Source organism: Oncorhynchus mykiss, chromosome 12 (genome assembly GCF_013265735.2).
Source record: "Oncorhynchus mykiss isolate Arlee chromosome 12, USDA_OmykA_1.1, whole genome shotgun sequence".
NCBI lineage: Eukaryota > Metazoa > Chordata > Actinopteri > Salmoniformes > Salmonidae > Oncorhynchus > Oncorhynchus mykiss.
In genome coordinates, this window is record NC_048576.1 from 69683311 (window position 1) to 69710276 (window position 26966).

Consider the following 26966-nt stretch of genomic DNA (forward strand, 5'->3'; position numbering starts at 1 on the left):
TATTGCAATAACTCATCAGTCCAAAGAAATTAATTAGCATACTTTCTAGGAAGCCTATTTTTAATTTGTCAGTTGACTTTGCCAGTTTTGTTTTCCATGAGGGTGTTTTCTGACATACTCCACTTGAAGAACATACCATCTGAGAAGCAAACATACAGACTTCCAAGTATCAGAATTCCTTCTGGAATGTGGGTCATGTTCATTCATTCCATCATAGGGTGTGAAATAATGACCATCTTGTGGCAATCATTTTGTGCGGTCATATATATTATTTTATAAAGTATATTTTCAAAGTTTTAGGATTTTAAGATTAGTTCCACACACCAGAACACACACACAAAGTAATTTCAAATCAGAAAAATGTGTTTATTTAGATAGTGTTATTGTTGCTCACATTGAAATGTCTACATCTTTAACAAGTACAGAAAAAATAACGAAAACAAAAAGTGGAATAAAGAAGAATAGTGCGATTAGAGTTCATTCTTGCCATGGCACTCGTCTATTGACCATAGAGGATAGATAGACTTGGAGAAGGAAAGTATGCTCACTCCAGCCAGACAATGGAGGGAGTAGGTGCCATATGTCTCAACACTTTGTCCAACAAAAAGAGAATCAAAACAACTACTATATATTAACAGTTGGTACAGATTGAGACATTCAACTGTGACACTACAACAAAATGTATTCCGCTGACTCAAGCAATCCTGCAGTTGGAGAACAGATGTGATGGAAATAAAGAAAACTGTTTATTAGGCTGACATTATCAATGAGTAATCAATGATAATGACATTCTGAGGGTGAATATTTTTATATTCAAATGTGTCATTCCATTTCAGCAGGAAGAGAGAGAGAGAGAAAGAGAGTCACTATGTATTGTATTGTCTGTATTGTTTTTCATGAGAATATGAAAAACACAGTTATCCAAGTCATGACTGAAAGGTTACTAAACATTGTGACAATTATTCAACAGAGAGAGACCATATACAGCTAAGTTGATTAATAGGTCTTTACACAGGAAATGATTTAAACAAACAAAAAATAAAAATCTGATTCTGTATACAAAATTAATACATGTTTTTTTCTCACAAAAAAAACTAAATTGGACTACTTTTACAAAAGCATGGCATCCTCACATACACCCAGAGTACATCATTGACACAAATAGCTTTGATGGGCACCAAAAATAACTTCAAATGCATCACAAATAAATGTTTCAAATGCATTACAAATCTAGATCATTTCAATTATATAGATGCATATTATCTGAAGGCCTATGCAGTGCACAGTTTATTGTATGTAAATCCATGTCGATATATACTCTCTGGTTATTCTACATCCCCTATCTTGCCACAAGATGGCAGCAGCTGCTCACTTCTTCCAAGAACAAGATCTCAATATGATTAGGCTGCAGAGATATCCAATCTAGGCCAGAGTGAAATTTGATACACATAATACAGGTCTTTGTGATTTAAAAGGAGTCTGTATTATCATATCTGCACAGTTATGGAGCAGCTTTAGAATATAGTCTGGACCGATAGTCAGAGACTAATGATATCTCCTCTGTGTGTGTGTGTGTGTGTGTGTGTGTGTGTGTGTGTGTGTGTGTGTGTGTTCTATACTGAAGCTGTTCATCAGCATTTGTCCGTTTACAGTTATTTTGAGTGTCATGTGTAGTTAGAAATTAAGAAGTGAATGAATGGTTCCCCTGACATGGAAGAGAAGACTAGCGTTGCATTGAGGGACCTCAAGGTCACAGTTACCTTGGTGACCTTGCCCTATCCACTAGTCTCATTAGTTCTAAGGAGCCACTCCTCACCTCTTCACAAGGGCAATATCTATTACACTCTCCCCCCCCCCCTCTCCCTCTCCTTCTCCCCTTCAAGAACAATGTACAGATTTGTTGCTCACAGATTTGCTAACAGTACCTACATTCATTCAGTCATTCATTCATTAAATTTGAATATGCACAATTCAAACTTAGAAGCTCTCTTTCTCACTCACACGTTCACACATTAAACCACTCATTCATTCACTCAATCATTCACACATCTGCAACCATCCATCTCTCCCTTTTTTTTGTTTAGTGTTAAAACTTTACACTTTTGCGCACTTTCTTTGCCTTCTCCTCTGTCTTTTCTTCTGTCTTTTCCTCCTCTTTCTCCTCTTCTTTCTCTTCCCCCTCTTCCTCTTCATCCGGCTTCTCTGATTGATCTGTGGTGCTGGTCGCTTGGGGGTCTAAGGAGACAAGAGGTGATGTCAAAGAACAGCAGCACACACTGGTCTCCTTCAAATCAAACCACTAACCTTTTACACAAGTCAGCTTGATGACTACTTAGATTTGTGGATTTTGGTGTTTCAGAAAAGACATGCAGGGAAGGTAAACAAACAGCAATAGGGAAAAGAGGTTCATCAATTTATGGGACATCATAATAACTACTCCTAAACTAGTCTATGGTAATCTGGTTCTACCTGTCATTTAATGGTCAGACATGTGCCTCCTGTGAGTGTGTGTGTAGAAATACAGTGCCTTGCGAAAGTATTCGGCCCCCTTGAACTTTGCGATCTTTTGCCACATTTCAGGCTTCAAACATAAAGATATAAAACTGTATTTTTTTGTGAAGAATCAACAACAAGTGGGGCACAATCATGAAGTGGAACGACATTTATTGGATATTTCAAACTTTTTTAACAAATCAAAAACTGAAAAATTGGGCGTGCAAAATTATTCAGCCCCTTTACTTTCAGTGCAGCAAACTCTCTCCAGAAGTTCAGTGAGGATCTCTGAATGATCCAATGTTGACCTAAATGACTAATGATGATAAATACAATCCACCTGTGTGTAATCAAGTCTCCGTATAAATGCACCTGCACTGTGATAGTCTCAGAGGTCCGTTAAAAGCGCAGAGAGCATCATGAAGAACAAGGAACACCAGGCAGATCCGAGATACTGTTGTGAAGAAGTTTAAAGCCGGATTTGGATACAAAAATATTTCCCAAGCTTTAAACATCCCAAGGAGCACTGTGCAAGCGATAATATTGAAATGGAAGGAGTATCAGACCACTGTAAATCTACCAAGACCTGGCCGTCCCTCTAAACTTTCAGCTCATAAAAGGAGAAGACTGATCAGAGATGCAGCCAAGAGGCCCATGATCACTCTGGATGAACTGCAGAGATCTACAGCTGAGGTGGGAGACTCTGTCCATAGGACAACAATCAGTCATATATTGCACAAATCTGGCCTTTATGGAAGAGCGGCAAGAAGAAAGCCATTTCTTAAAGATATCCATAAAAAGTGTTGTTTAAAGTTTGCCACAAGCCACCTGGGAGACACACCAAACATGTGGAAGAAGGTGCTCTGGTCAGATGAAACCAAAATTGAACTTTTTGGCAACAATGCAAAACGTTATGTTTGGCGTAAAAGCAACACAGCTGAACACACCATCCCCACTGTCAAACATGGTGGTGGCAGCATCATGGTTTGGGCCTGCTTTTCTTCAGCAGGGACAGGGAAGATGGTTAAAATTGATGGGAAGATGGATGGAGCCAAATACAGGACCATTCTGGAAGAAAACCTGATGGAGTCTGCAAAAGACCTGAGACTGGGACGGAGATTTGTCTTCCAACAAGACAATGATCCAAAACATAAAGCAAAATATACAATGGAATGGTTCAAAAATAAACATATCCAGGTGTTAGAATGGCCAAGTCAAAGTCCAGACCTGAATCCAATCGAGAATCTGTGGAAAGAACTGAAAACTGCTGTTCACAAATGCTCTCCATCCAACCTCACTGAGCTCGAGCTGTTTTGCAAGGAGGAATGGGAAAAAATGTCAGTCTCTCAATGTGCAAAACTGATAGAGACATACCCCAAGCGACTTACAGCTGTAATCGCAGCAAAAGGTGGCGCTACAAAGTATTAACTTAAGGGGGCTGAATAATTTTGCACGCCCAATTTTTCAGTTTTTGATTTGTTAAAAAAGTTTGAAATATCCCAAAAATTTTGTTCCACTTCATGGTTGTGTCCCACTTGTTGTTGATTCTTCACAAAAAATACAGTTTTATATCTTTATGTTTGAAGCCTCAAATGTGGCAAAAGGTCGCAAAGTTCAAGGGGGCCGAATACTTTCGCAAGGCACTGTACATGTGTGTGGAACATGGTATACAGGTCTGAATCATACCAGTACATATGAAAGTGTCTTCTGTATAAATGTGCATGTGTATGCAGGCCAAATTAGGCAATTGCTCTCGTGAGGATAATCACACCCTACTTCAATGTATCTTTAAGAGTCCCTGTCTAGTGATGTGTGACACTACAGCCACTCTGCAGCCGTGTTTTGCTTTCAAACGACAGATTTACAGAAAAACGATGACAGTAATATCCAATGAAACAGCGTTTAACGATGCTACAGGAGAGATTTCACTCGGAAGCTCTGCCATCTGGGCTGGTAGCCCAGCATCAGTACTGATGCCAAAGAGAAAGCAGATAGACTGTTAGCCGTGGCTAGGCATCTCTGGCCCCCTGACTGGCACAGGGAGGTCTGCTGTGCTCTCTGATAGATTTGGTGGAGTGATGCTAATATGTGCTAATATAATACCACTGCTACTTGTCGCAGAGAAGAATTTATCTGAGGCCCTGCTGTTTTGAACATGGCATAGTGCCACGTTCATCCCATTTGACTTAAAAGTGGGCACTGAATAACAATGGCTATACACACAGCTAAACATGTAAGCCGGTTACACCATTGGTCAAAGCATCAATGTGATTATATGAGTGAGTGTATATAGTGTGTTACTAGTTGACAGTGTATGAAATCCCTATCTCACCAGCAGCTTTGGTGGGGAATCTCTCCTCCCTCTCCTCCCTCTCCTCATGACAGGGGTAGTCGTCGTACTCCTCCCCCTCAAAGGGGTCTTCCAAGGGGGGGTAGACACCCAGGTTCTGCATGTGTGCCTCAGCCATCTTCTGGACGGCTGGACGCACACATACACATGATACACAGGAACACACACAGGGACAAAGGGAGAGAAGGATAGGTTGTTTTGGGTTTACCAGGCTTCAACACTGTCAACGTTACCATGTGTCATATGGGCTTTCAGATGCATGCCAGACAGACAGATAAGCAGCCAGCCAATCACCCAGCAAGACAGACAGACATACAGACAAATTTAAAGGCAGAATAGCCAGCACTTTCATGTTTTGTAGTAATGGACTGGTATAATACATGTGTGTCCTATATATACACGTCTTTACTCTTTCCTGCATTTGTTTTTATCCTTTCATTTCTCCTGTCTGGTCCTCTGTTCTTTTGCTCTCTAAAAAATGTTGACTCATCCTGCTCTCTCTTAATCCCACTCTGTCTAAGTCACCTTGGGGTGTCTCTCTCTCTCAGCTAATGAACAATCAAATACTGATACAGGAACACAGACTGGGTTATTATAATAACACTCTACACGCATATAGTAATCCCCCTTTAATTATTTAATTAACATCTACTGACAAGCCTCCAAATTTATTTTTTCTGGTCTTACTAGCACATGCTCTATGTTTATGGCTCGGCGTGAAACAACAAGTATGAAGCAACATTTAGAACGAACGAACGGACGGACGGACTGTCTGTCTGTCTGTCTGTCTGTCTGTGTGTGTCTCTATCTGCAGCTGTATATGCTCCTTTGGTAATCCTGGATGATCCAGAGCTGCACAGACTCACACTCAGTGACTCACAGCTGTCTCTCTCTCTATATATATGTGCATAGAAGCAAAACATGTGTATATAGTTCCATAGAAGAAATCCCTCTTGCACGTGTATACAGTATAGTACCTACTCTTATAAAGATACTCCAACTGATTGACATGACTTGTATTCATTATTTTGTCACGTGTATACAGTATAGTACCTACTCTTATAAAGATACTCCAACTGATTGACATGACTTGTATTCATTATTTTGTCACGTGTATACAGTATAGTACCTACTCTTATAAAGATACTCCAACTGATTGACATGACTTGTATTCATTATTTTGTCACGTGTATACAGTATAGTACCTACTCTTATAAAGATACTCCAACTGATTGACATGACTTGTATTCATTATTTTGTCACGTGTATCTTACCCCACTGCCCCCATTTCACAAAGAACATAATCAGGAGGCAACAGAACAGTAAAGCAAGGTAAACACAGTATCAACACAGGGAGAATTCACCACACAGAGGACATGTATACACTACTTACTCAGTCAGTTATACGCTTACCTTTCAGGGATGGTGGCTGATACACATTTGGGTTGACTCTCTTGGGCTTGAGTACCCCATTCTCTCCTACAATCCACTGTGGAAGGAAGACAAAGTTGAATGTAGCCTACAGTTTTGAAATAACGCAACCCTTCACATGACTATAGGGCGACATGCAGTTATCCTCTGAGGCACAAGGGGCGCTCTGTTACCTGATGGGTGGACTGATCATCCTCAGGGGAACACTGGTCTGCCACTCTGAACAGTGTTGCAGGTGTAGGCCGCCGGCGCCGGATCTAGACACGCACGAGAGAGAAGAAGAGAATCGGGTATTTGTTTTTTTGGGTGTAAGCCATCTCATCAGCGCTTGTAATGTGTCCAGTTCTCCTAATTTGAATCCAGGAAAGAAGTCAAGTCTGAGTACTGTTGGGGTAGGCCAGGGGTCAGAGTTTAGGGGTCAACAAGAGATCATCAGAACAGAAGACATCCAATTATGTCACATAGATCCCTTTTCTGCAGTCGATTGACCAAAGCGTCCTCTAGTGGCCTCATGGGTGCAATGTTATTAGTATTTTTCATAATTTCATAAAAAACAGGGGGGTTTTTCCACAAAAACTCCTGTGGTTCTATGTCAAATGGTTTTGTTATATTTCAGTCTTCTGTGATGTTTGTAAAGTGTAATATTGGGATGCAAACTCACATTTCAACTATATATATTTATATATATATATATATAAACTCTCTGTGTGACCCTGATTTAGCCCACTTAACAGAGCAAACCCCCGGGAGAAATCAGTATCACTCTGAACTCTACTTTAGTCATTACATACATTGTACTTAGTACATGGTTGATATATACATTATATGGTACAAACATAGTTTGCCAATCAATATGCATGTGCCTGTGGATATTTACTGCAGAACAGTAGTTTGATGCAAAACTATGTCACTCAAGCAAACAAGTCTGTGATCATAAATTCACGTTTGCATGTCTGCAAACAAAAATATGTAGAAATAAAACCTGCGACTAATTGATAAAAAAAAAATCCAGTGAGGGCCCTATAGTAGGTATTACTGCCCTCCTCTCTCCCCCTCTTTGCCCACCTCTTGCCCCTCCTCTCTCCAGCCTCTCTAGACCAGTGGCAGGCAGCCTGGAGCTCACTCCCCTTAGGGAAAACTCTGTTGTTCTGCCCCTGAACAAGGTAGTTAAACCACTGTTCCCAGTAGGCTGTCATTGTATATAAGAATTTGTTCTTAACTGATTTCCCTAAAATGACTATATGTACACTCTCTGTCCCAATGGGTAACCTGCTACCCACTCTAACTGGGTGCTCACAGTACGCTGCAGACGGCTCTCTCATTCTGTCAACACTGGCATTCTTAAGCTACAGTACAAGGTTCATTAATTTGCCCATGGAAGGAATGCAGAGAGAGGGTCAAGGAGAACAGGACCTTCTGTTCTGTAGTTTTAATTCCAGGTAGAACCCCACTGTGAAGGTTTGGCAACAACACTCACAGTGCATTGACTCGCGAACACAGTCTCCCACAGTCTAAATAGATCAAGCAGAAAACAGTTTGCAAACTAACTGTGGTAAGTTGTTTTGGATGCATGCATTCAGGTCAGATGAATAGTGCACTACTATAAGGATGGAAGCCTGGAAAGTCAAACAGAGAAGTTCATGACAAGTCTCCTCACTGGGCACACAATTGGGTAATATTTAGTATGTTGATTAATGAGATTCCAACCTATTTTCACCCACTCAGAAAGACAGCCAAAGGTTTGTTGAATTCCCAATGTGTTATCAATATTATTTTTAAACATCTAAAACAGAGGTTCTTTTTTTTTTTACATAATTTTTTGGGGGGAATATTACTAACAACAGATGAAATGACTTTTGTCCAAGGATCTGCGGAATACGTTAAACATATGTAAAAGAACACAATGTAAAATTATGAATCAATCCAGTCAAATCAAATAAAATGTTCGTGCTTCGTAAACAACAGGTGTAGACTAACAGTGAAATGCTTACAATGTATGTTCTTAATACTGGGCAACATAGGCCTGGGAGACTCACAGTGTTATTGGTATCCACGGTACTCCACCAATTGTACATTTTTCTATTCAATACTATTCCCCCCCCCCCCCCCCCCCCCCCCCAAATTGTTTTTATTTGACATAAATGCACTGTCATTTAAAACTGCAAAGTTGTCTATCTGTGTTGAATTGCAGGATATTAGCTTTAGAGCTGCAACAGTAAAAAAAAAACAACATCTGTCCCATGACAACATGTGTAGAATGACAGGGAATTAGATTGAAAACTGCTGAACATTTGAAATGTTCTTTCCCTGGGCCCGGGACTTGGTTCGTCCAGCCATGTACTGCAGACGTCATAGTAAAACCTTTTGTAGGCTGTTGTTAACGCATTCCAGTTGTGTTCTGATTACGAACGGGTCTCTGATGAATTTGCAAACACAAAAGGGGTCCCCGGGCCCCAAAAGGTACAACCAAATTCCAATGAAAAGAACAATGTCTTATATTTGGTTTAGTTGTCACTTATATTTGTGATCACTGCGCTTTCAACCATTTTAAAAGCACATTCAAATTCAAATGGGAATACAATGTTAGATGTTTTGTTTATTTCTACAACAAATGAATGTGTCATCACTGTGTTTGATCTGACCACATGACCAAATGACCTGGATTGCAGTTAGTTGAGATTACATTAAAATATCCGGTGCAAGGAATCAATGCTGTTTGAGAGTCTATGCAGATTATTATAGCAGTTGTGAAGATTTCCACAGACCTGCAAACCTGAACATAGACGCACGCGTTCTATGACTACATAAGAAGACATTTATTGTTACAGTAACCTCAAAATGTGGCCACTCATTTTAAGGTTGAAGAAATATTGTCACATTAGTTGGTAAGATAGCCTTCGCATTAGGCTATTTGCTGTCTTACAAAAGTAATGTTGAATCGTGTTTGGTAGACAATGCAACCAAATATCAACTTTTTAAGGAGATGTATCTTCTGTATGGATAGCCCCATCGGTGCCACTGAGCCTGGCTTTAATTCCAGCTTGTCTACAAATTAATTAACAATTGATATGTTGGATTCCCTTTTTAATTTCAACCAAAAATCGAAATTGAGTTTGATTTGACTTCATCTTTATTCTTTAACTTTTATTTTTGGTTGAATGGAGAAGTGAATCTAACATATTTATTACTAGCACATTGGTAATAGACAGTGACAAATATTAAAGCTAAGCAGTGTTGGGCTTGGTTAAAACTATGGATGGGAGAACTACGAGAAAGCTGTAGATCAAATCAAATCCAATGTTATTGGTCACGTCCAGATGTTATTGCGGATGTAGCGAAATGCTTGTGTTTCTAGCTCCAACAGTGCAGTAATATCTAACAATTTCACAACAATACACACCAATATAAAGTAAAATGGAATTAAGAACGTATAAATATTTGGACGAGCAACGCCAGAGCGGCATAGACTAAGATACAGTAGAAAAGTATAGAATACAGTATATACATATAAGATGAGTAATGCAAAATATGTCAACTTTATTTAAGTGACTAGTGTTCCTTGGTTAAAGTGGCCAGTGATTTCAAGTCCATGAACATATTACAGCAGCCTCTAAGGTGCTCTCCAGTAGGAGGTGCTGCCCGGACTACTGCTTTCTATCTTATAGTGGATATTACATTAAAGATGACGTTGTTTCAAAGGTGCAAATTAAACATATTTTATACACGGTTGGTCTATGTTGAATATTGGTTACCATGACCACATAATCCTGTGGTTGAAATTTCACCTTCAAAACAACAGTTTACGCTGACGACTTTTTTCAAATCCAATGTATTTTCCACATAGACAACAGATACAGAAATAGAAAATCATTGACAAACTAACATAGACAACCCACCCAACTCACGCCCTGACCATACTAAAACAAAAGACTAAACAAAGGAACTAAGGTCAGAACGTGACAGAAACAATGTTGATTTTACCCGTTTGTAACCAGCGGGTTCTCTCTAGACCAGCCAACCTTGGCCTGAACCTTTGCTCCTCTCTGTTTATGGTGCCACACAACATCAGTAGCACTTCTCTATTTTCCATGAAGTTGCTCTCTGGATGTGTTCGTGTTCGATCCTGTGGATCTCATTCCTCTGGTTAACCAGGGCAGACAGGGTCTTCATCCCAAATGGCACCCTATTCCCTACATACAGTAGAGCACTACGTTTGACCAGAGCCCCATGTGCCCCGGTCAAAACTCTGGTCAAAAGTAGCACACTATAGAGGGAATAGGGTTCCATTTGGTAAACATCCTGGGTCTGGAAGCTGTGCGTCGAAGCAAGCAGGTTACTGTTGCCAAAGCACAGGCTTGGTGGGCCACACAACACATCATAATCTCCTCATGAAGGTTCTGTATATGTATCCTCACTTCCCCTCTATCCCTCACTCTCTCTCGTCCCCTACTTCCAATTCCACCTCATCCTCTCCTCCCTTTATCCTGTTCACCCCACATATCATTCTTCATTCCTTGACAGTGACATGACATTATCCTCAACCCCACTCGTCTGTTTCTTTACAACCTTCTCTCTCAACCTCCCCCTCTCTCTCCTATCGTTTTCCTCTTTGTCTCTCACCCATCTCTCTCCCCTTTCCCCACATCACCGGGCTGTGCGCACCGGGTTCTGTAATCTCATTATGGAGCTCAGCTTGAATGCCGTCTCTCCACTCCCTCAGTGGGAGACATCCCAGCAGGGCCCCCTCACTGTGTGACCCCCTACGTCTCCATCTCTCTCCACTGACATGGTGAGAGGACCTGGTTGTTGCTGGGGCTGCTGCTGCTGCTGGTCAGCCTGGCTCATACCTGATATCTCTGCTGGGTAAAACCAACCCCCTTGCCTGCCCGCCTGCCTGAGGTAGTGGTGGAAGAGTGGGTAAGACAGAGCACAGCAGACCAGATGCTAACCAGGCCCATGTCCCAGCTACTATACTGGGATGCTTCGTGGTCTTATACATAGTACCAATCAAGGTATCTTCCTAGGGCTCTGGTGTGACTCTCATAGTACCAATCCAGGTATCTTCCTAGGGCTCTGGTGTGACTCTCATAGTACCAATACAGGTATCTTCCTATGGCTCTGGTGTGAGCTCTGAGATGTCGCTGTTCTTTAGAGGAAGAGAGAGAAGAGAGAAAAGAACAGTGATGTAGACAGAGCAAGATAAATTAAAATAACAAATGTCAAGGGAGCCCAAAAAGGTAGAGAAGGCAAGCGGCATACACAGAGAGAGAGAGAGAGAGAGAGAGATAGAGAATGAGAGAACGAGAGAGACAGGGGGATAGAGCAAGCGTATGTGTTTTTGCCCTAGAGCTGAAAGGGTGTTGCTGGATAATTGAGGTCATTATGGTATAATAAAAGGATGCATACAGTATGTATGTGTGTGTGTGTGTGTGTGTGTGTGTGTGTGTGTGTGTGTGTGTGTGTGTGTGTGTGTGTGTGTGGACCCTCAGAGTGTGTGTGAGAGTGACTCAGCTCTTACTGACATCACAACTGGCCTTCCCGTGTTAATGGAGAGACGGTGACGTTTAACCCTAAACCTCTTCACCGTCACTACTACCTGTAGACTACTAGGACTGCTAGAGTGATTAATACTAGGGCTGCTAGAGTGATTAATGACTTCCTGTAATGGACCAATGAATGGCGTCAAGTTGCTTCCAGGAAAAGGTCACCATCAATTATAGAGAAGGTGAGTATATACAGCCATAAACGCATAGAGGGGTCAGGGTGAGTAACAGCTATTGTGACAGGCATCAATGCACAGTGATTATGCACACATGCCATTTCCAAAGAATAATATGCACTGTGTACGGGTCAAACACACAGACACACCTGGCATTTCTCATACACACACACATCCGGCTGGGTGACGGTGGCAGCAGGGTGGATGACGGTGGGAAAGGCCAGATGATATAACACACAGCCACTTGTAATTTTCCAGTCTTTCAATCACCCCACTTCAGTAGTTACATAAGATCATCTGTGACCTTCACACTTATGCTTTTATACTGGGGCACAGCATGTGAGATTACTCCTGTTATACTTTACACTCCCACCCCTCTCCCCCCTCTCCAACTCTCCTCAGTTGCAGCCATTGTTCAGTATCCTTAAGTATCAGTCCCACTGTTTCTGGCCTCTCAGCAGCTATGCAGAGCAGGAATGCATCCCAAATGGCACCCTTTTCCATATTTAGTGCACCAGAGTGGGCCCTGGTCAAAGGTAGTCCACTATTTTGGAATAGGGTGCCATTTGGTACACAGACATGGGCTGATGATGAGCTGTCACAGGGCCACTCATGGGCTCCACAGGTGGGGCTACAGCCGGTATGTGTCCCCACGGGACTCTTTGTCCCCCACAGAGCCTACAAGCACAGGGGAAATATTACAGCTCTTAAGCTTCAAGAGAGCCAGGCCATCATTATCAATAAGAAGGTGCTTGACTGACTCACCTGGTTAAACTAAGGTTAAATGAAAAGGAGACCTTATTTCAACAGAAGGTGGGTCAGATACATGCTGATCTAGGGTAGGTGTGTGTCTGTGTGTGTGTGTGTGTGTGTGTGTGTGTGTGTGTGTGTGTGTGTGTGTGCACATCAGTGGAGGCTGCTGAGGGGAGGACGGCTCATAATAATAGCTGGAGTGGAGTCGATGGAATGGTATCAACCAAGTCAAACATATGGTTTCCATGTGGTTGATACCACTCCATTGACTCCATTCTAGACATTATTATAAGCCACCCTCCCCTCAGCAGCAGTGTGTGTGTGTGTGTGTGTGTGTGTGTGTGTGTGTGTGTGTAGAGCTGTAGTGATGGTGAACAGAAAATGAAAGCGTTTTGAACCTACTTTGATTTATGCGACTTTCACACCTCCCCTTGGATGTGTCACATCTGCTCCTGCTACTCCCTCTGGTGTTCATCCGGTGTTTTCTTGACCTGCAGTTACTCCCCCTGTACACTCTCTCTCTCGCTCTCTGTGTGATTATGTGGTTGGAGACAGGTGGGCTAGAGTCAGAGCAGATCCCTACCAGCTGCAACTCGTTCCATAATCAAGGCCTCTACAAATACTGTCCTGCCACTTCCACTCTGCCAGATCGTAAACTCTGCTCAGTCGGTTCATGGTTCTAGCCAGTTATTATTACTCAAGATCCTGTTACTCTGCTGTGTCTGTTTCCCTACCTGACACCGTTTATCCTCTCATTGCAGTTACTGCTCTGGCTCCTGTTCCTCATCTCACCACCCAACTACCTTGCTCTGGATTTTACTCACCATCACTACCTTGGATTCCCTTCAGGACCTGTTTACCCTGTTCTACTCAGCCAACTCCAACCTTAGTCTCCACATCTGGTTTTTCTGCAACTCATCCGAGCTACCCCGGATCTGCACTCCATACCTCTCTGTGCAACAATAAATATTTTTGTTAATTCATCCCTGTTTCCTCATCTGGGTCTGCTCTTGGGTTCCCCTGTGTCGCTCTGCTTAACAGTACGATCTGGCCAAGAGATGAACTCAGCAGACTCCACTACTATTTCTTGTTGGTCAAGGCACCCTTCTGAGCAACATGACCAAGCCCTGAAAACACTGCTGGAGAACATCAAGGAGTTTTCACAGAGCCTGTGAACCTCCGCCCAGAGCTCACAAACAGTGTCAAGTCCCTCTTTTCCGTCCTGGGAGGCTTTTTTCTGACTCCTGAGTGATGGTAATCTTGGCGCTTGCAGATCATTTCTTGTGCAATGTTCACTAGTATTTGTGGCCATGAAAGTTGGAGCAACTTTGACGTCATGGCCCCCACCCTTCCCGACCACTTATGGATCTGGGGACACTTTCCATCTCTTCCACTAGATGTCCTCTTTCTTTAGAGCGTTCAATCGTTCGAGAATTGGCCCTATAGGAGTGATTGGAGTAAGTGTCGCGAGAAAAAAACCTGTGCGTTAGGGCGCGAATTGGTCACAGCCATTCCTTTGTTCCAGCACTCCTGGGAAGAGCAAACGATGCCCGGTTGAATTGAAGTTTGTTTTGCACGTCTAAAACATCATAAAGCTTGCTTCTGCACTTAGTTTGACCTGTTTAGTCGACATATAATGTGTAATTTTGAAGTTTTGATGCGCAACTTATCCGGACCGGAGGACGTTTTGGGTGCATTTCAGCTGATGTTATTAGCAGTAGCTAATACAAAGACGCAAGACTTGAAACCAAACGATGTATTGGGTAAGTATGAACCCTTCCAGAACATTCTGAACGAAGACCATCGAAGGTAAGGGAATATTTATGCTTAAATCTGTGTTTCTGTTGACTCCAACATTACGTGGAAATGTAGCTTGGAACTGAGCGCTGTCTCAGCATATGAAATAGTGTGCGATTTCTGTAACGTTAAAAATAAATCTAACACAGCGGTTGCATAAAGAAGCAGTGTATCTTTCTAACTATATGTAGAACATGTATATTTAGCCAAAGTTTATGATGTCTATTTACGTTATCTTGCCGAGCTACCTAGATTTCCTGCGGGCATTTTTGAGTAATTTCTGAACATGAGTACATTGTAAATGGACATTTATGGATATATATGGCATATTATTGAAAAAAAAAAATGTACTGTGTAACATGTCCTATCACTGTCATCTGATGAAGATTTTCAAAAGGTTAGTGAGCGATTTATTTTTTAATCCTGCTTTTATAATTTTATATTTTCTGGGACAAAATGGCTGCCGCTTGTCTTTGTTTCGGTGGTGGTCTAATATAAATGTGTGGTGTGTTTTCGCCGTAAAACATTTTAAAAATCTGACATGCTGGGTAGATGAACAAGGTGTTTATCTTTCATTTGAGCTATTGGACTTGTTAATGTGTGGAGGTTAAATATTTCTAAGAATATTTTTGCGTTCCATGCGCCACCGTTTGAGCTGAACGGAGGGGAGGGTGTTCCTCCAGAGGAACTCCTGGCATCAACAGGCTAAACAACTTCTGTCCCTTTGTCAAGGCTCCCAGAGTGTGGCTGAAATTACATGCGAGTTCCGCACCCTCGCTGCAGAGAGTGGCTGGAATGACGAGGCCCTTCAGGGAGCATTCCGGAACGAACTCACTGAGACCCTCAAGGATGAGTTAGTGTCCAGAGAGGAGCCTGATGGACTTGACGAACTCATTTCTTTCACTATCTGTATTGACAACCGTCTCCATAAGCGTTGGAGGGAGAGGGGAGGTAGGGTTGCATGTCCCATAACATCTGCTTCAGTGCCTTGCTCACTTTCTCCAACTGCATCACATCTCCAGGCATGTTCTAATCCTGAACCCATGCAGCTCGGCCGGACCCATCAATCTCCAGACGATAGGCAGTGGCGTATCAGTACTAGGAGCTGCCTATATTGTGGCCAGGTTGGTCACCGGGTCTCCACTCGTTCCCTGCGTCCAGCAAAAGAAGGGGCTCAGCAGTAGTGGGGGATATACTATTGTGCCAAATCGCCTGCCCATTTCCCAGACACCTGCTTGAGGCCAATGTTGTGTGGCAGAGCCAGGCTTTTCCTCTGCCTGCTTTCATTGATTCCGGTGCCTACGAGAGCTTTCTGGACCGAGGGGTCGAACTTCTCTAGGATAGGGGGCAGCATTTGGAATTTTGGATGAAAAGCATGCCCAAATTCAACTGCCAGTTACTCATCCCCAAAAGATAAGATATGCATGTTATTAGTATATTTGGACAGAAAACACTCTGAAGTTTCTAAAACTGTTTGAATCATGTCTGTGAGTATAACAGAACTTATGTAGCAGGCGAAACCCCGAGGACAAACCATTCAGATAATTTTTTTGAGGTCACCCTCTTTTCAATAGGCTTTCATTGGGAATCCAGATTTCCAAGGGACTTGCTTGCAGTTCCTACCACTTCCACTGGATGTCAACAGTCTTTAGAAATTGGTTGAGGTTATTCCTTTGTGTAATGAAGAAGTACGGCCATCTTGAACGAGGGTAACTTCATGTGTACTGTTTGATAGAGGCGCATGACCAGAAAGCATGCCTCAGTTTGTTTTCTTCCTGTATTGAACACAGATCATCCCGTCTTCAATTTGATCGATTATATAATTTTTAAAATACCTAAAGTTGTATTACAAAAGTAGTTTGAAATGTTTTGGCAAAGTTTACAGGTAACTTTTGAGATATTTTGTAGTCACGTTTCACAAGTTGGAACCAGTGTTTTTCTGGATCAAACGCGCCAAATAAATGGACAATTTGTATATATATAGAGGGAATTAATCGAACAAAAGGAGAATTTGTGATGTTTATGGGACATATTGGAGTGCTAACAGAAGAAGCTCGTCAAAGGTAAGGCATGATTTATATTTTTATTTCTGAGTTTTGTGTCGCGCATGCAGGGTTGAAATGTTTTCTCTTTTGTTTATGGAGGTGCTATCCTCAGATAATAGCATCGTTTGCTTTCGCCGAAAAGCCTTTTTGATATCTGACATGTTGGCTGGATTCACAACACGTGTAACTTTAATTTGGTATCTTATGTGTGATTTCATGAAAGTTAGATTTTTATAGGAATTTATTTGAATTTGGAGCTCTGCATTTTCCCTGGGTTTTGGCCAAGTGGGACGCTACCATCCCACATATCCCAGAGAGGTTAATCAGTTGGGTCTGGACACTGTTTCGCTCACTTCACCTCTGGATGCCAACGCTCTCAATGGAAAGCTACTGTTCCTGTTATCCTGCGTCTCTCTGGAAATCACCAGGAAAAGATCAGTTATCACATAATCGACTGTTCTCACTCACCTCTGGGCCATCCATGGTTAAAGCTACGCAATCCACAGATTGACTGGTCCACCGGAAGGCTAACTACTTGGCGTACATTTTGTCATTCTAATTGTCTACATTCTGCCCTTCCTCCTGCCTTGTCTGCACCCCAGTCCATTCCAGAACCCACAGACCTGTCTTCTGTTCCTCTAGAATATCACGGTCTAGCTCCTGTATTCAGTAAGCAACATCTCTGCTGCCTCATCGGCCATACGACTGTGCTATCGAGCTTAAGCCTGGAGCTCCCCTCCCTAGTGGCAGGTTGTATAACCTCTCTCGCCCCGAGCAAGAAGCCATGGAAGAATACATCCAGGACTCCCTGGCTGTCGGACATATCCGGCCTCCTCTCCAGTGGGTGCTGTGTTTTTTTTCGTCAAGAAAAAGGATAGATCACTGAGGCCATGCATAGACTTCCATGGGTTGAACAGTATCACTGTCAAGAACAAGTATCCCTTGCCACTCATCAGTGCTGCTTTTGCCACCTCCATGGGGCCACAGTGTTTACTAAACTTGACCTCCGGAATGCCTACCACCTTGTCCGCATCAGTGAAGGGGATAAGTGGAAACCGGCGTTCAACACACCACTTGGACATTTTGAGTATTTGGTCATGCCTTTTGATCTCACTAACGCCCCTGCTCTTTTTCAGAGCCTTGTTAATGATGTCCTGAAAGATGTCATTGGGTGTTTTGTTTTTGTCTTTGTTGATTACATTCTTATTCTTTCGAAGGACCTTGAGGCTCACAAGCAACACGTTCTCCAAAGGATGTTGGAGAATAAGCTGTTAAGGTCAGAGAAATGTGAGTTTCATGTTTCCTCTGTCCTTCTTGGGTTACATTATTGCTCAAGGACAGCTATGAATGGACCCTGCCAAGGTTAGGGCAGTCACAGAGTGGCCTGTACCTGGTAATCTGAAGCAGTTAGAGCGTTTCCTGGGGTTTGACAATTTTTATAGACTATTCATCCGTGACTACAGGCATTTGGCAGCTCCTCTCACCACTGACCTCCGTTCCACTGGTCCCCTGAGGCAGAGGCAGCGTTCTTGGAACTCAAGCACCGCTTCACTTCTGCTCCAATCCTTACCCAGAACTCCAGTTTGTCAGAAGCTCCCTCCTTGTGCCTTCTTGTCCCGCAAGCTCTCACTTGCAGAGAAATTGACATGGGTAACCGGGAACTCCTGGTTGTTAAGCTGGCTCTTGAGGAGTGGCGTCACTGGTTAGAGGGTTCGGTCATTCCCTTCATTGTGTGGACGGATCACAAAAATCTAGTCTACATCCAGACCGCCAGGTGGGCATTGTTTTTTTTTTTGGAAGATTCAACTTCACACTCACTTATCGCCCCGGATCTAAGAATACCAAGCCTGATGCCCTCTCCCGTCAGTTCACCGCAGAAAACACAAGTTCCGAGCTAGAAACATTATGGCATCGTTGCTGCGGTCTCCTGGGAAATTGAGTCCCCTGTTCGTCAGGCTCAGCTGAACCAGCCGGATCCTAGAAACGGTCCTTGTAAGGCTCTGTTTGTGCCAGATTCAGTTCGTTCTGATCTTCAATGGGCCCATTCTACTCACCTCACCTGTAACCCTGGCATGAACCGGACTGTCGCCTTCCTGCGTCAGCGATTTTGGTGGCCCACCATGGAGAGATACTTGGAGAGATACTTCCGAGCGTGCTCGGAACAAAACCTCCACCAAATCTCCACCTGGTCTGCTTCATCCTCTTCCCATACCCAGTCGCCCCTGGTCACATACAGCTTTGGACTTAGTCACTGGCCTTCCCCCATCGAATGGTAACTCAGTCATCCTAACTATTATTTACTTTTTTTCTCAAAGTGGCTCACTTCATTCCCCTCTCCAAGCTTCCTTCCTCCCGGGAGACTGTGGACCTGTTGGTATCCCATGTTTTGCAGCTGCATGACATCCCTAGTGACATTGTTTCTGACAGAGGTTCCCAGTTTACATCCCAGGTATGGAGAGCCTTCTGCACAGCTCTGGGTATTAAGGTCAGCCTTTCGCCTGGATATCACCCCCAGACCAACAGCCAGACCGAGCGTGCCAACCAGGAGTTGGAAACTGAAACATGCTGTGTGAATTCGGCTAACCCTTCCTCCTGGAGTTCCCAGCTACCCTGGGTGGAATATGCCCACAACACCCTCATCAACGCCTCATCAGGTATGTCTCCCTTTAAGTGTGGCTCTGAGTTACCAACCTCTCTTGTTCCCTGCCCAAGAGGTCGAAGTAGCAGTGCCCTCAGTCCAGGACCACATGCGCTTTTGTCGCACCTGGAGGAGGGCCCAGGCTGACCTTTGTGCCTCCACCAGGACCCAATCTCAAGCTAACCGTCGACGTGCTTCAGCCCCAGTCTACACTCCAGGTCAAAAGGTATGGCTTTCATCTAAGTACTTGCCCTTGAAAGTGGTTTCCAAAAAACTAGCTCCCCGATTCATTGGCCCCTTTAAGATTGATTGTGGCTGTTCATCTGAAACTCCCAGACTCTCTCAAAATTCATCCCACCTTCCATGTATCCTTAATTAAACCAGTCTGATCCTGTCCACTCCTGCAGCTGCTCCTCCACCCCCTCGGCTCATCAACGACCATCCTGCCTATGCTATTCGGTGGCTTTTGGATGTGCGCCGTTGGGGCTGCAGTTCCCAGCATCTGGTGGACTGGGAGGGATACGGGCCTGAGGAGCCCTGCTGGGTGCCCCGTCGTCACATTCTGGATCCCTCCCTCTTCCAGGATTTTCATTCCTCACACCAAGACAAGCCGGGCTGTGCGCCAGGTGTCGTCCGTGGAGGGGGGTACTGTCACATCTGCTCCTGCTACGCCCTCTGGTGTTCATCCGGTGTCTTCTTGACCTGCAGTTACTCCCCCTGTTCTCTCTCGCCCTCTTTGTGTGGTTGGAGACAGGTGTGCTGGAGTCAGAGCAGATCCCTACCAGCTGCAACTCGTTACATAATCAAGACCTCTACAAATACTCAGTCCTGCCACTTCCACTCTGCTCAGTCAGTTCATGAGTCTAGCCATTTATTATTACTCAAGATTCTGTTACTCTGCTGTGCCTGTTCCCGTGCCTGACACCATTTATCCTCTCATTGCAATTACTGCACTCCATATCTCTCTGTGTAACAAATATTTTGGTTCATGCATCCCTATTTCCTCATCTGGGTCTGCTCTTGGGTTTCCCTGTGTCACTCCGCTTAACAGGATGTTTCTATTCCGTTCTCCTATAAAACCGTTGGCACTAATGGGCTGTGTGAGTCGACTCAGTGATGGTATTTTAATCAGTAGCATCGAGGTATGGAAGATTATACTGAGCTGGTAGGACCAAGTCAAACCTGCACTGGGCACAACAACCCTTCTCTGCTCCTCACGCCTGCATTCAATGTGTGACAATGACTCAGGTAGGATTCATATGCCATGGTTGACTGGTGTGTGTGTGTGCATGATTTTGTGCTTGTGTGTGTGTCAATGCATTCAAAAGTTTGGACACCTACTCATTCAAAGGTTTCTTTATTTTTACTATTTTCTACATTGTAGAATAATAGTGAAGACATCTAAACTATGAAATAACACATAATGTAGCAGTAACCAAAAAATGTTAAACAAACCTAAATAGTTTGTGAGATTCCTCAAAATAGCCATCCTTTGCCTTGACAGCTTTGCACACACTTGGCATTCTCTCAACCAGCTTCATGAGGAAGTCACCTGGAATGCATTTAAAATAAAATTGTATTTGTCACATGTGCCGAATACAACAGTGAAATGCTTCCTTACAAGCCCCCAACAATGCAGTTAAGAAAAATCAAACAAATTAAAGAGCGCAGTAAAATAACATTAGCGAGGCTATATACCAGTACAGAGTCAATGTGCAGGGGCACCGGTTAGTCAAGGTAATATATATATATATACATGAGTTATGCATAGATAACAGAGTAGCAGCAGTGTAAATAGGAGGGGGGGGGGGGGGGGGGGGGCAATGCCAGTAGTCTGGGTAGCCATTTGATTAGATGTTCAGTAGTCTCATGGCTTGGGGTTAGAAGCTGTTTAGAAGCCTCTTGGACCTAGACTTGGTACTCCAGTACCACTTGCTGTGCAGAAGAAAAGATAACAGTCTATGACTAGGGTGGCTGGAGCCTGACAATTTTTAGGACTTTCCTCTGACACCGCCTGGTATAGAGGTCCTGGATAGCAGGAAGCTTCGCCCCAGTGATGTACTGTTCCAAACGCACTACCCTCTGTAGTGTCTTGCAGTCGGAGGCCGAGCAGTTGCCATACCAGTCAACGGTGCAGTTGCCATGCTCTCAACGGTGCAGCTGTAGAACCTTTTGAGGATCTGAGGACCCATGATAAATCTTTTGTCTCCTGAGGGGGAATAGGTTTTGTTGTGCCCTCTTCACGACTGTCTTGGTGTGCATTTTTGGACAAATAACGTCCCCAAAGTAAATGGGCTATTTTGTCAGGACAAGATGCTAGAATATGCATATAATTGACAGCTTAGGATAGAAAACTTTAAAGTTTCCAAAACTGTAAAAATATTGTCTGTGAGTATAACAGAACTGATATTGCAGGCGAAAGCCTGAGAAAAATCCAATCAGGAAGGGACTCTTATTTAGAAAGCTCTGCGTTCCTATGCGTCCCTATTGAGCAGTGAATGGGATATCAACCAGTTTCCTTTTTCTATGGCTTCCCTAATGTGTCTAGTGTCACAATACATAGTTTCAGGCTTTTATTTTCAAAAATGATCCTGAACGACAACATTGCGTCAGTGGTCAGCTGGAGACTCTGTGTTTTGTGCGTAATAGACAAATGCGCCCATTGTTTCTCTCTTTCCTACTAAGAAGCCACCTGTCCCGGTTAATATATTATCGAATAGATATTTGAAAAACACCTTGAGGATTGATTATAAAAAAACTTTGCCATGTTTCTGTCGATATTATGGATCAAAATAGGAATATTTTTCGCCGTTGTCGTGACCGCAGTTTCCGGTGGATTTCTCAACCAAACGTGTTGAGTAAAGTACAAACGGAGGTATTTCGGCTATAAAAATAATCTTTATGGGACAAAATGAACATTTGCTGTCTAACTGGGAGTCTCGTGAGTGAAAAAGGTAAACTATTTAATTTGATTGCTTTTCTGATTTTCGTGACCAAGCTGCCTGCTGCTAGCTAGGCATAATGCTATGCTATCGATAAACTTACACAAATGCTTGTCTTGCTTTGGCTGTAAAGCATAATTTCAAAATCTGAGATGACAGGGTGATTAACAAAAGGCTAAGCTGTGTTTCAATTTATTTCACTTGTGGTTTCATGAATATAAATATTTTCTAGTAATATTTTTTGTCTGTTGCGTTATGTTAATTAGTGTCAGTTGATGACAATTCTTCCGGATCCGGAGGGAGTTCCAAGAGGTTAACAAGAATGGAGCTTAGTGCAACTATCATTTGTTTTTCAACGGGACAATGACCCAACACACATTCAGGCTGTGTAAGGGCTATTTGACCAAGAAGGACAGTGATGGAGTGCTGCACAAGATGACCTGGTCTCCACAATCACCCGACCTCAACCAAATTGAGATGGTTTGGGATGAGTTGGATCACAGAGTGAAGGAAAAGCAGCCAACAAGTGCTCAGCATGTGGGACCTCCTTCAAGACAGTTGGAAAAGCATTCCTGGTGAAGCTGGTTGAGAGAATGCCAAATGTGCAAATCTGTCATCAAGGCAAAGGGTGGCTACTTTGAATAATCTGTTTTACACTTTTCTGTTTACTACATTATTCCATATCTGGTATTTCATAGTTTCTTCACTATTATTCTGCAATGTAGAAAATAGTAAAAATAAATAAAAACCTTTGAATGAGTAGGTGTGTCCAAACTTTTAACTGGTACTGTATATGTGTGTGTGTGTGTGTGTGTGTGTGTGTGTGTGTGTGTGTGTATAGAGAGAGAGTGTGAGGGTTAGCACCCCTTGCATTGCTGAGTGGGGTGCAGATCTGGCTGATGTGGGTTTGCTCTCCAGAGGCGGTCCTCGTAGATAGGCCAGCCTATTAAAAGACATCAGTAGAACAGCCTAAACTAGATCTGAGGACCCCCAGTGGACCCTGCGTAGGCGAGAGAGAGGCTCTCTCTAGCTAATGCTGCTAAAACTAAGCAGAGCTCTACTACATCATACCAGCCAACCATCTCTAAAGGGAGACACTATATCCACCCAGCACCTGTAATGCCAACACAACACAATGAGAGACACCCAACCATGTTATACTCCCCTGTCAACCCTAGGGGGCTGTCCTCCAGGTATATGGTAGGTACTACTTCATTACATTAGCCCATCTCATTAGCCCAGTGTGTGGCAGATCCCAGATATAGAGGTGGACACAGCACTTTGGTCCCATAAAATGGCATTCCATCCTTGTCTCTCTCACTGTAATGATTGGGCCATAATTCAACTCAAACGCATATAGATTTACAAGTGATTGATATACTGTACAATTAGGATGCCCGGCCTCACACAGACATGCATGGGCTACACTGACCGGGAATAGTGTTTGCATATGTGCATGGCAACTTTTATGCAATTAAAAGTATACTTACGTGTGCAACCAGGCACGCACTCACGACTGAGGAGTGACTAACCAGCCATCCAACCTAACACTGTCAAACACAACTCATTCAAATCTCTCTCTCCCACAAGCAGGTCAATATCCCATCTGCTACTATTTTCTCTCTCTCTCTCTCTCTCTAATCCACACTTCCATCTCTGTCCCCCTCTCTCTCTTTAACCCCTTCATCTCTGATTAAGAGCACATAGCTGCAAAGCCTCATTCACCCTCTGCTATCACAGCTCTGTGTCTGCCTGAACTCTAAGGCAGCAGGACTCACTCTATTCAATTCTTCAGTGGTATCACCCTTCCTCTCTGTGTCAGGCCCTGGGAGAGCCCAGACAAATGAAATGGTTGGACCTTTAGGTCGCGCTAAGTGCTAAAGGAAATGACACAATAAAGTGAAACGTAATCCTTCCCTTTGTGCACTGCGATTATTTTTCTATTAAGAGGCATTAGCAACGCGGCAACACTTCTGTCAAGAACAAAACCATCAAAGGTTTAAATCAAAAGCCTGGTGGTGCTGACGTGGTTTGGAAACTCAGCACAGACCGAAAAGTAATGAAATTCTTTTGGTGACAGATAACAAAATATAACAGAGAAATAAAGAACATCTCTCACCCCACTTGAACAGAATGCTGCTGATATGAGCTTATGAACTAAAAAGAACTGAAACACAAGAGACATTGATGATCATCGTGTTTGAAGGAAGAGACGTACAGCACATGCGGGCTGCATGTGGATAGAAGATTGCAGGTTGGAACTTTGTGTAAACAAACTGAAATAGGGGGTCAAAGTATCCCTATAGCCAGAGCGGCACGTCTTGCTCTTCATTGTAGTCAGAGGGCTAATGTTAATACTATGCATGCTAATCTCTCTTGGCTAAGAGTTGAGGAAAGACTGCCTCACTTCTTGTTTTCATAAGAAACATTAATGTGTTGGAAATTCCAAATGGTTTGCATAGTCGACTTACACACAGCACTGACACACACACTTTGTAAGGATCGACACAGGAGATGAGAAGCAGGTACAGCGAGTGAAGGTTTATTAGCTGACAGACATGAAACGGAACAGGAACAGCGTCTGGACAGGAACACATAACAACAATTAATGCGGACACAGGGAACACCACCGAGGAACAGGCAGATATACAGGGGGTAATCAACAATGTGAAGGAGCCCAGGCGAGTCCAATGAGTGCTGCTGCGCGTAATGATGGTGACAGGTGCGTGTAAAGAAGGGTAGCCTGGCACCCTCGAGTACCAGAGAGAGGGAGCGGGAGCAGGCGTGACACACTTACCCCACCAGACATGCCACCAGGGGTCTTTTCACAGTCCCCAGGTCCAGAACTAATTCAAGGAAATGTACAGTATTATTCAGAGCCATGAGTGCATGGAACTCCCATCTTAAATAGTGAAAGTGAACAGCAAACCTGGTTTCAAAAAACAAATAAAGCAACACCTCACGGCACAACGCCTCTCCCCCATGTGACCGACCTGTGTATGTACTGACATGTATGTCAGTGGAGACTGCTGAGGGGAGGACGGCTCATAATAATGGCTGGAATGGAGTCAATGGAATGGCATCAAGCACATGGAAACCACATCTTTGATGTGTTTGATGCCATTAATGTTTCATGTTTTTAAATGTATATAAATTGTAAAGTATTTTGTCTGTAATGTATTTTTCGTTATGTGTCGGACCCCAGTAAGACTAGCTGTTGCCATTGATGTCGGCTAATGGGGATCCTAATAAATAAAACACCAGCATCCCCATACTGTCTCCATGTACCTCTTCTTAAACCTTAACACACCTACCTATAGGAACCTCAGCCCTTTTCTCTCTAGCTTCTCTAACATCTAAGAATCATATACAGTACAGTAGCTACACAGCTCTATTTTATTTGTCATTTAACCTATAGTTAACTAGGCAAGTCAGTTAAGAACAAATTCTTATTGACAATGACGGCCTACCCGGGCGACGCTCTGCCAATTGTGCGCCGCCCTATGGGACTCCCAATCACGGCCGGATGTGATACAGCCTGGATTCAAACCAGGAACTGTAGTGACGCATCTTGCACTGAGATGCAGTGCCTTAGACAGCTGCGCCACTCGGGAGCTCTATCATGTCACACCTCTGTCAGATCCACTCACACTCGTCACAGTGTCACAGTAGAATATATGATGATATCAGGCACCATTCACTGGGATTCGATGAGTAACCAGCAAACATCAGAAGAGACAGGAAGTAATTATAGCTACTGGCAGTATGATGTCACACCTACCCCAGTACCCATCCTCACTGACCTGCCCACTGCACTACCCCACTGCTCAGTTAATTAGCCATCGGTCAACAGTCAGTCGAATACAAACACAGGACTGTTCCACTGTTTCACCTTCGTCCTTTCTTATACATACACTAAGGGGTCGATTCCATCCTCATCGTGCAAAATCCGCAGTATAGTGCGGTTGAAATGTAAGGGTTATTTCCGATTGAGCTGACATATGCAGCAGGAACATTGCCTTTAAATTCCAATCGTGCTATACCGTGGATCAATCAATCAATCAAATGTATTTATAAAGCTCTTTTTGCATCAGCCAATGTCACAAAGTGCTATACAGAAACCCAGCATAAAACAACAAACAGTAAGCAATGCAGATGTAGAAGCACGGTGGCTAGGAAAAACTCTAGAAAGGCAGGAACCTTGGAAGAAACCTAGAGAGGAACCAGGCTCTGAGGGGTGGCCTGGTTGAGATTATAACAGTACATGGCCAAGATGTTCAAACGTTCATAGATAACCAGCAGGGTCCAAAATATTATTAAATGATCACAGTGGTTGTAGAGGGTGCATGAGTAAACGTCCGTTGGCTTTTCATAGCCGAGCATTCAGAGTTAGAGAGTTAGAGACAACAAGTGCGGTAGAGAGAGAGAGTCGAAAACAGCAGGTCCGGGACAAGGCCATGCCTCGAACAAAAGAGATCTCAGAGACCTAAGATGAAGAATTGTTGACTTGCATTAAGCTGGAAATGGTTACAAAAGTACCTCTAAAAGCCTTAATGTTCATCAGTCCATGGTAAGACAAATTGTCTATAAATGGAGAAAGTTCAGCACTGTCGCTACTCTCCCTAGGAGTGGCCATCCTGCAAAGATGACTGCTGGAGCTCAGCGCAGAATGCTCAATGAGGTTAAGAAGAATCCTAGAGTGTTAGCTAAAGACTTACAGAAATCTCTGGAACATGCTAACATATCTGTTTACGAGTCTACAATACGTAAAACACTAAACAAGAATGGTGTTCATGAG

At 43.3% G+C, this 26966-nt stretch overlaps 1 protein-coding gene across 1 annotated transcript in view; it reads right to left on the reverse strand.

The window, feature by feature from the left end:
* Nucleotides 1–342: 342 nt before the first annotated feature.
* LOC110538167 (protein phosphatase 1 regulatory subunit 1B) overlaps nucleotides 343–26966 on the reverse strand; it is a 34739-nt gene continuing 8115 nt past the window's right edge. Inside the window, exons 2-5 of the mRNA XM_021624804.2 lie at nucleotides 6448–6531; nucleotides 6257–6332; nucleotides 4826–4972; nucleotides 343–2235 (exon numbers count right to left, since the gene is read on the reverse strand). Of these exons, the coding sequence (XP_021480479.2) occupies nucleotides 2087–2235; nucleotides 4826–4972; nucleotides 6257–6332; nucleotides 6448–6531 (456 nt within the window). The 3' untranslated portion in view covers nucleotides 343–2086. The remainder of the gene's footprint in view (nucleotides 2236–4825; nucleotides 4973–6256; nucleotides 6333–6447; nucleotides 6532–26966) is intronic.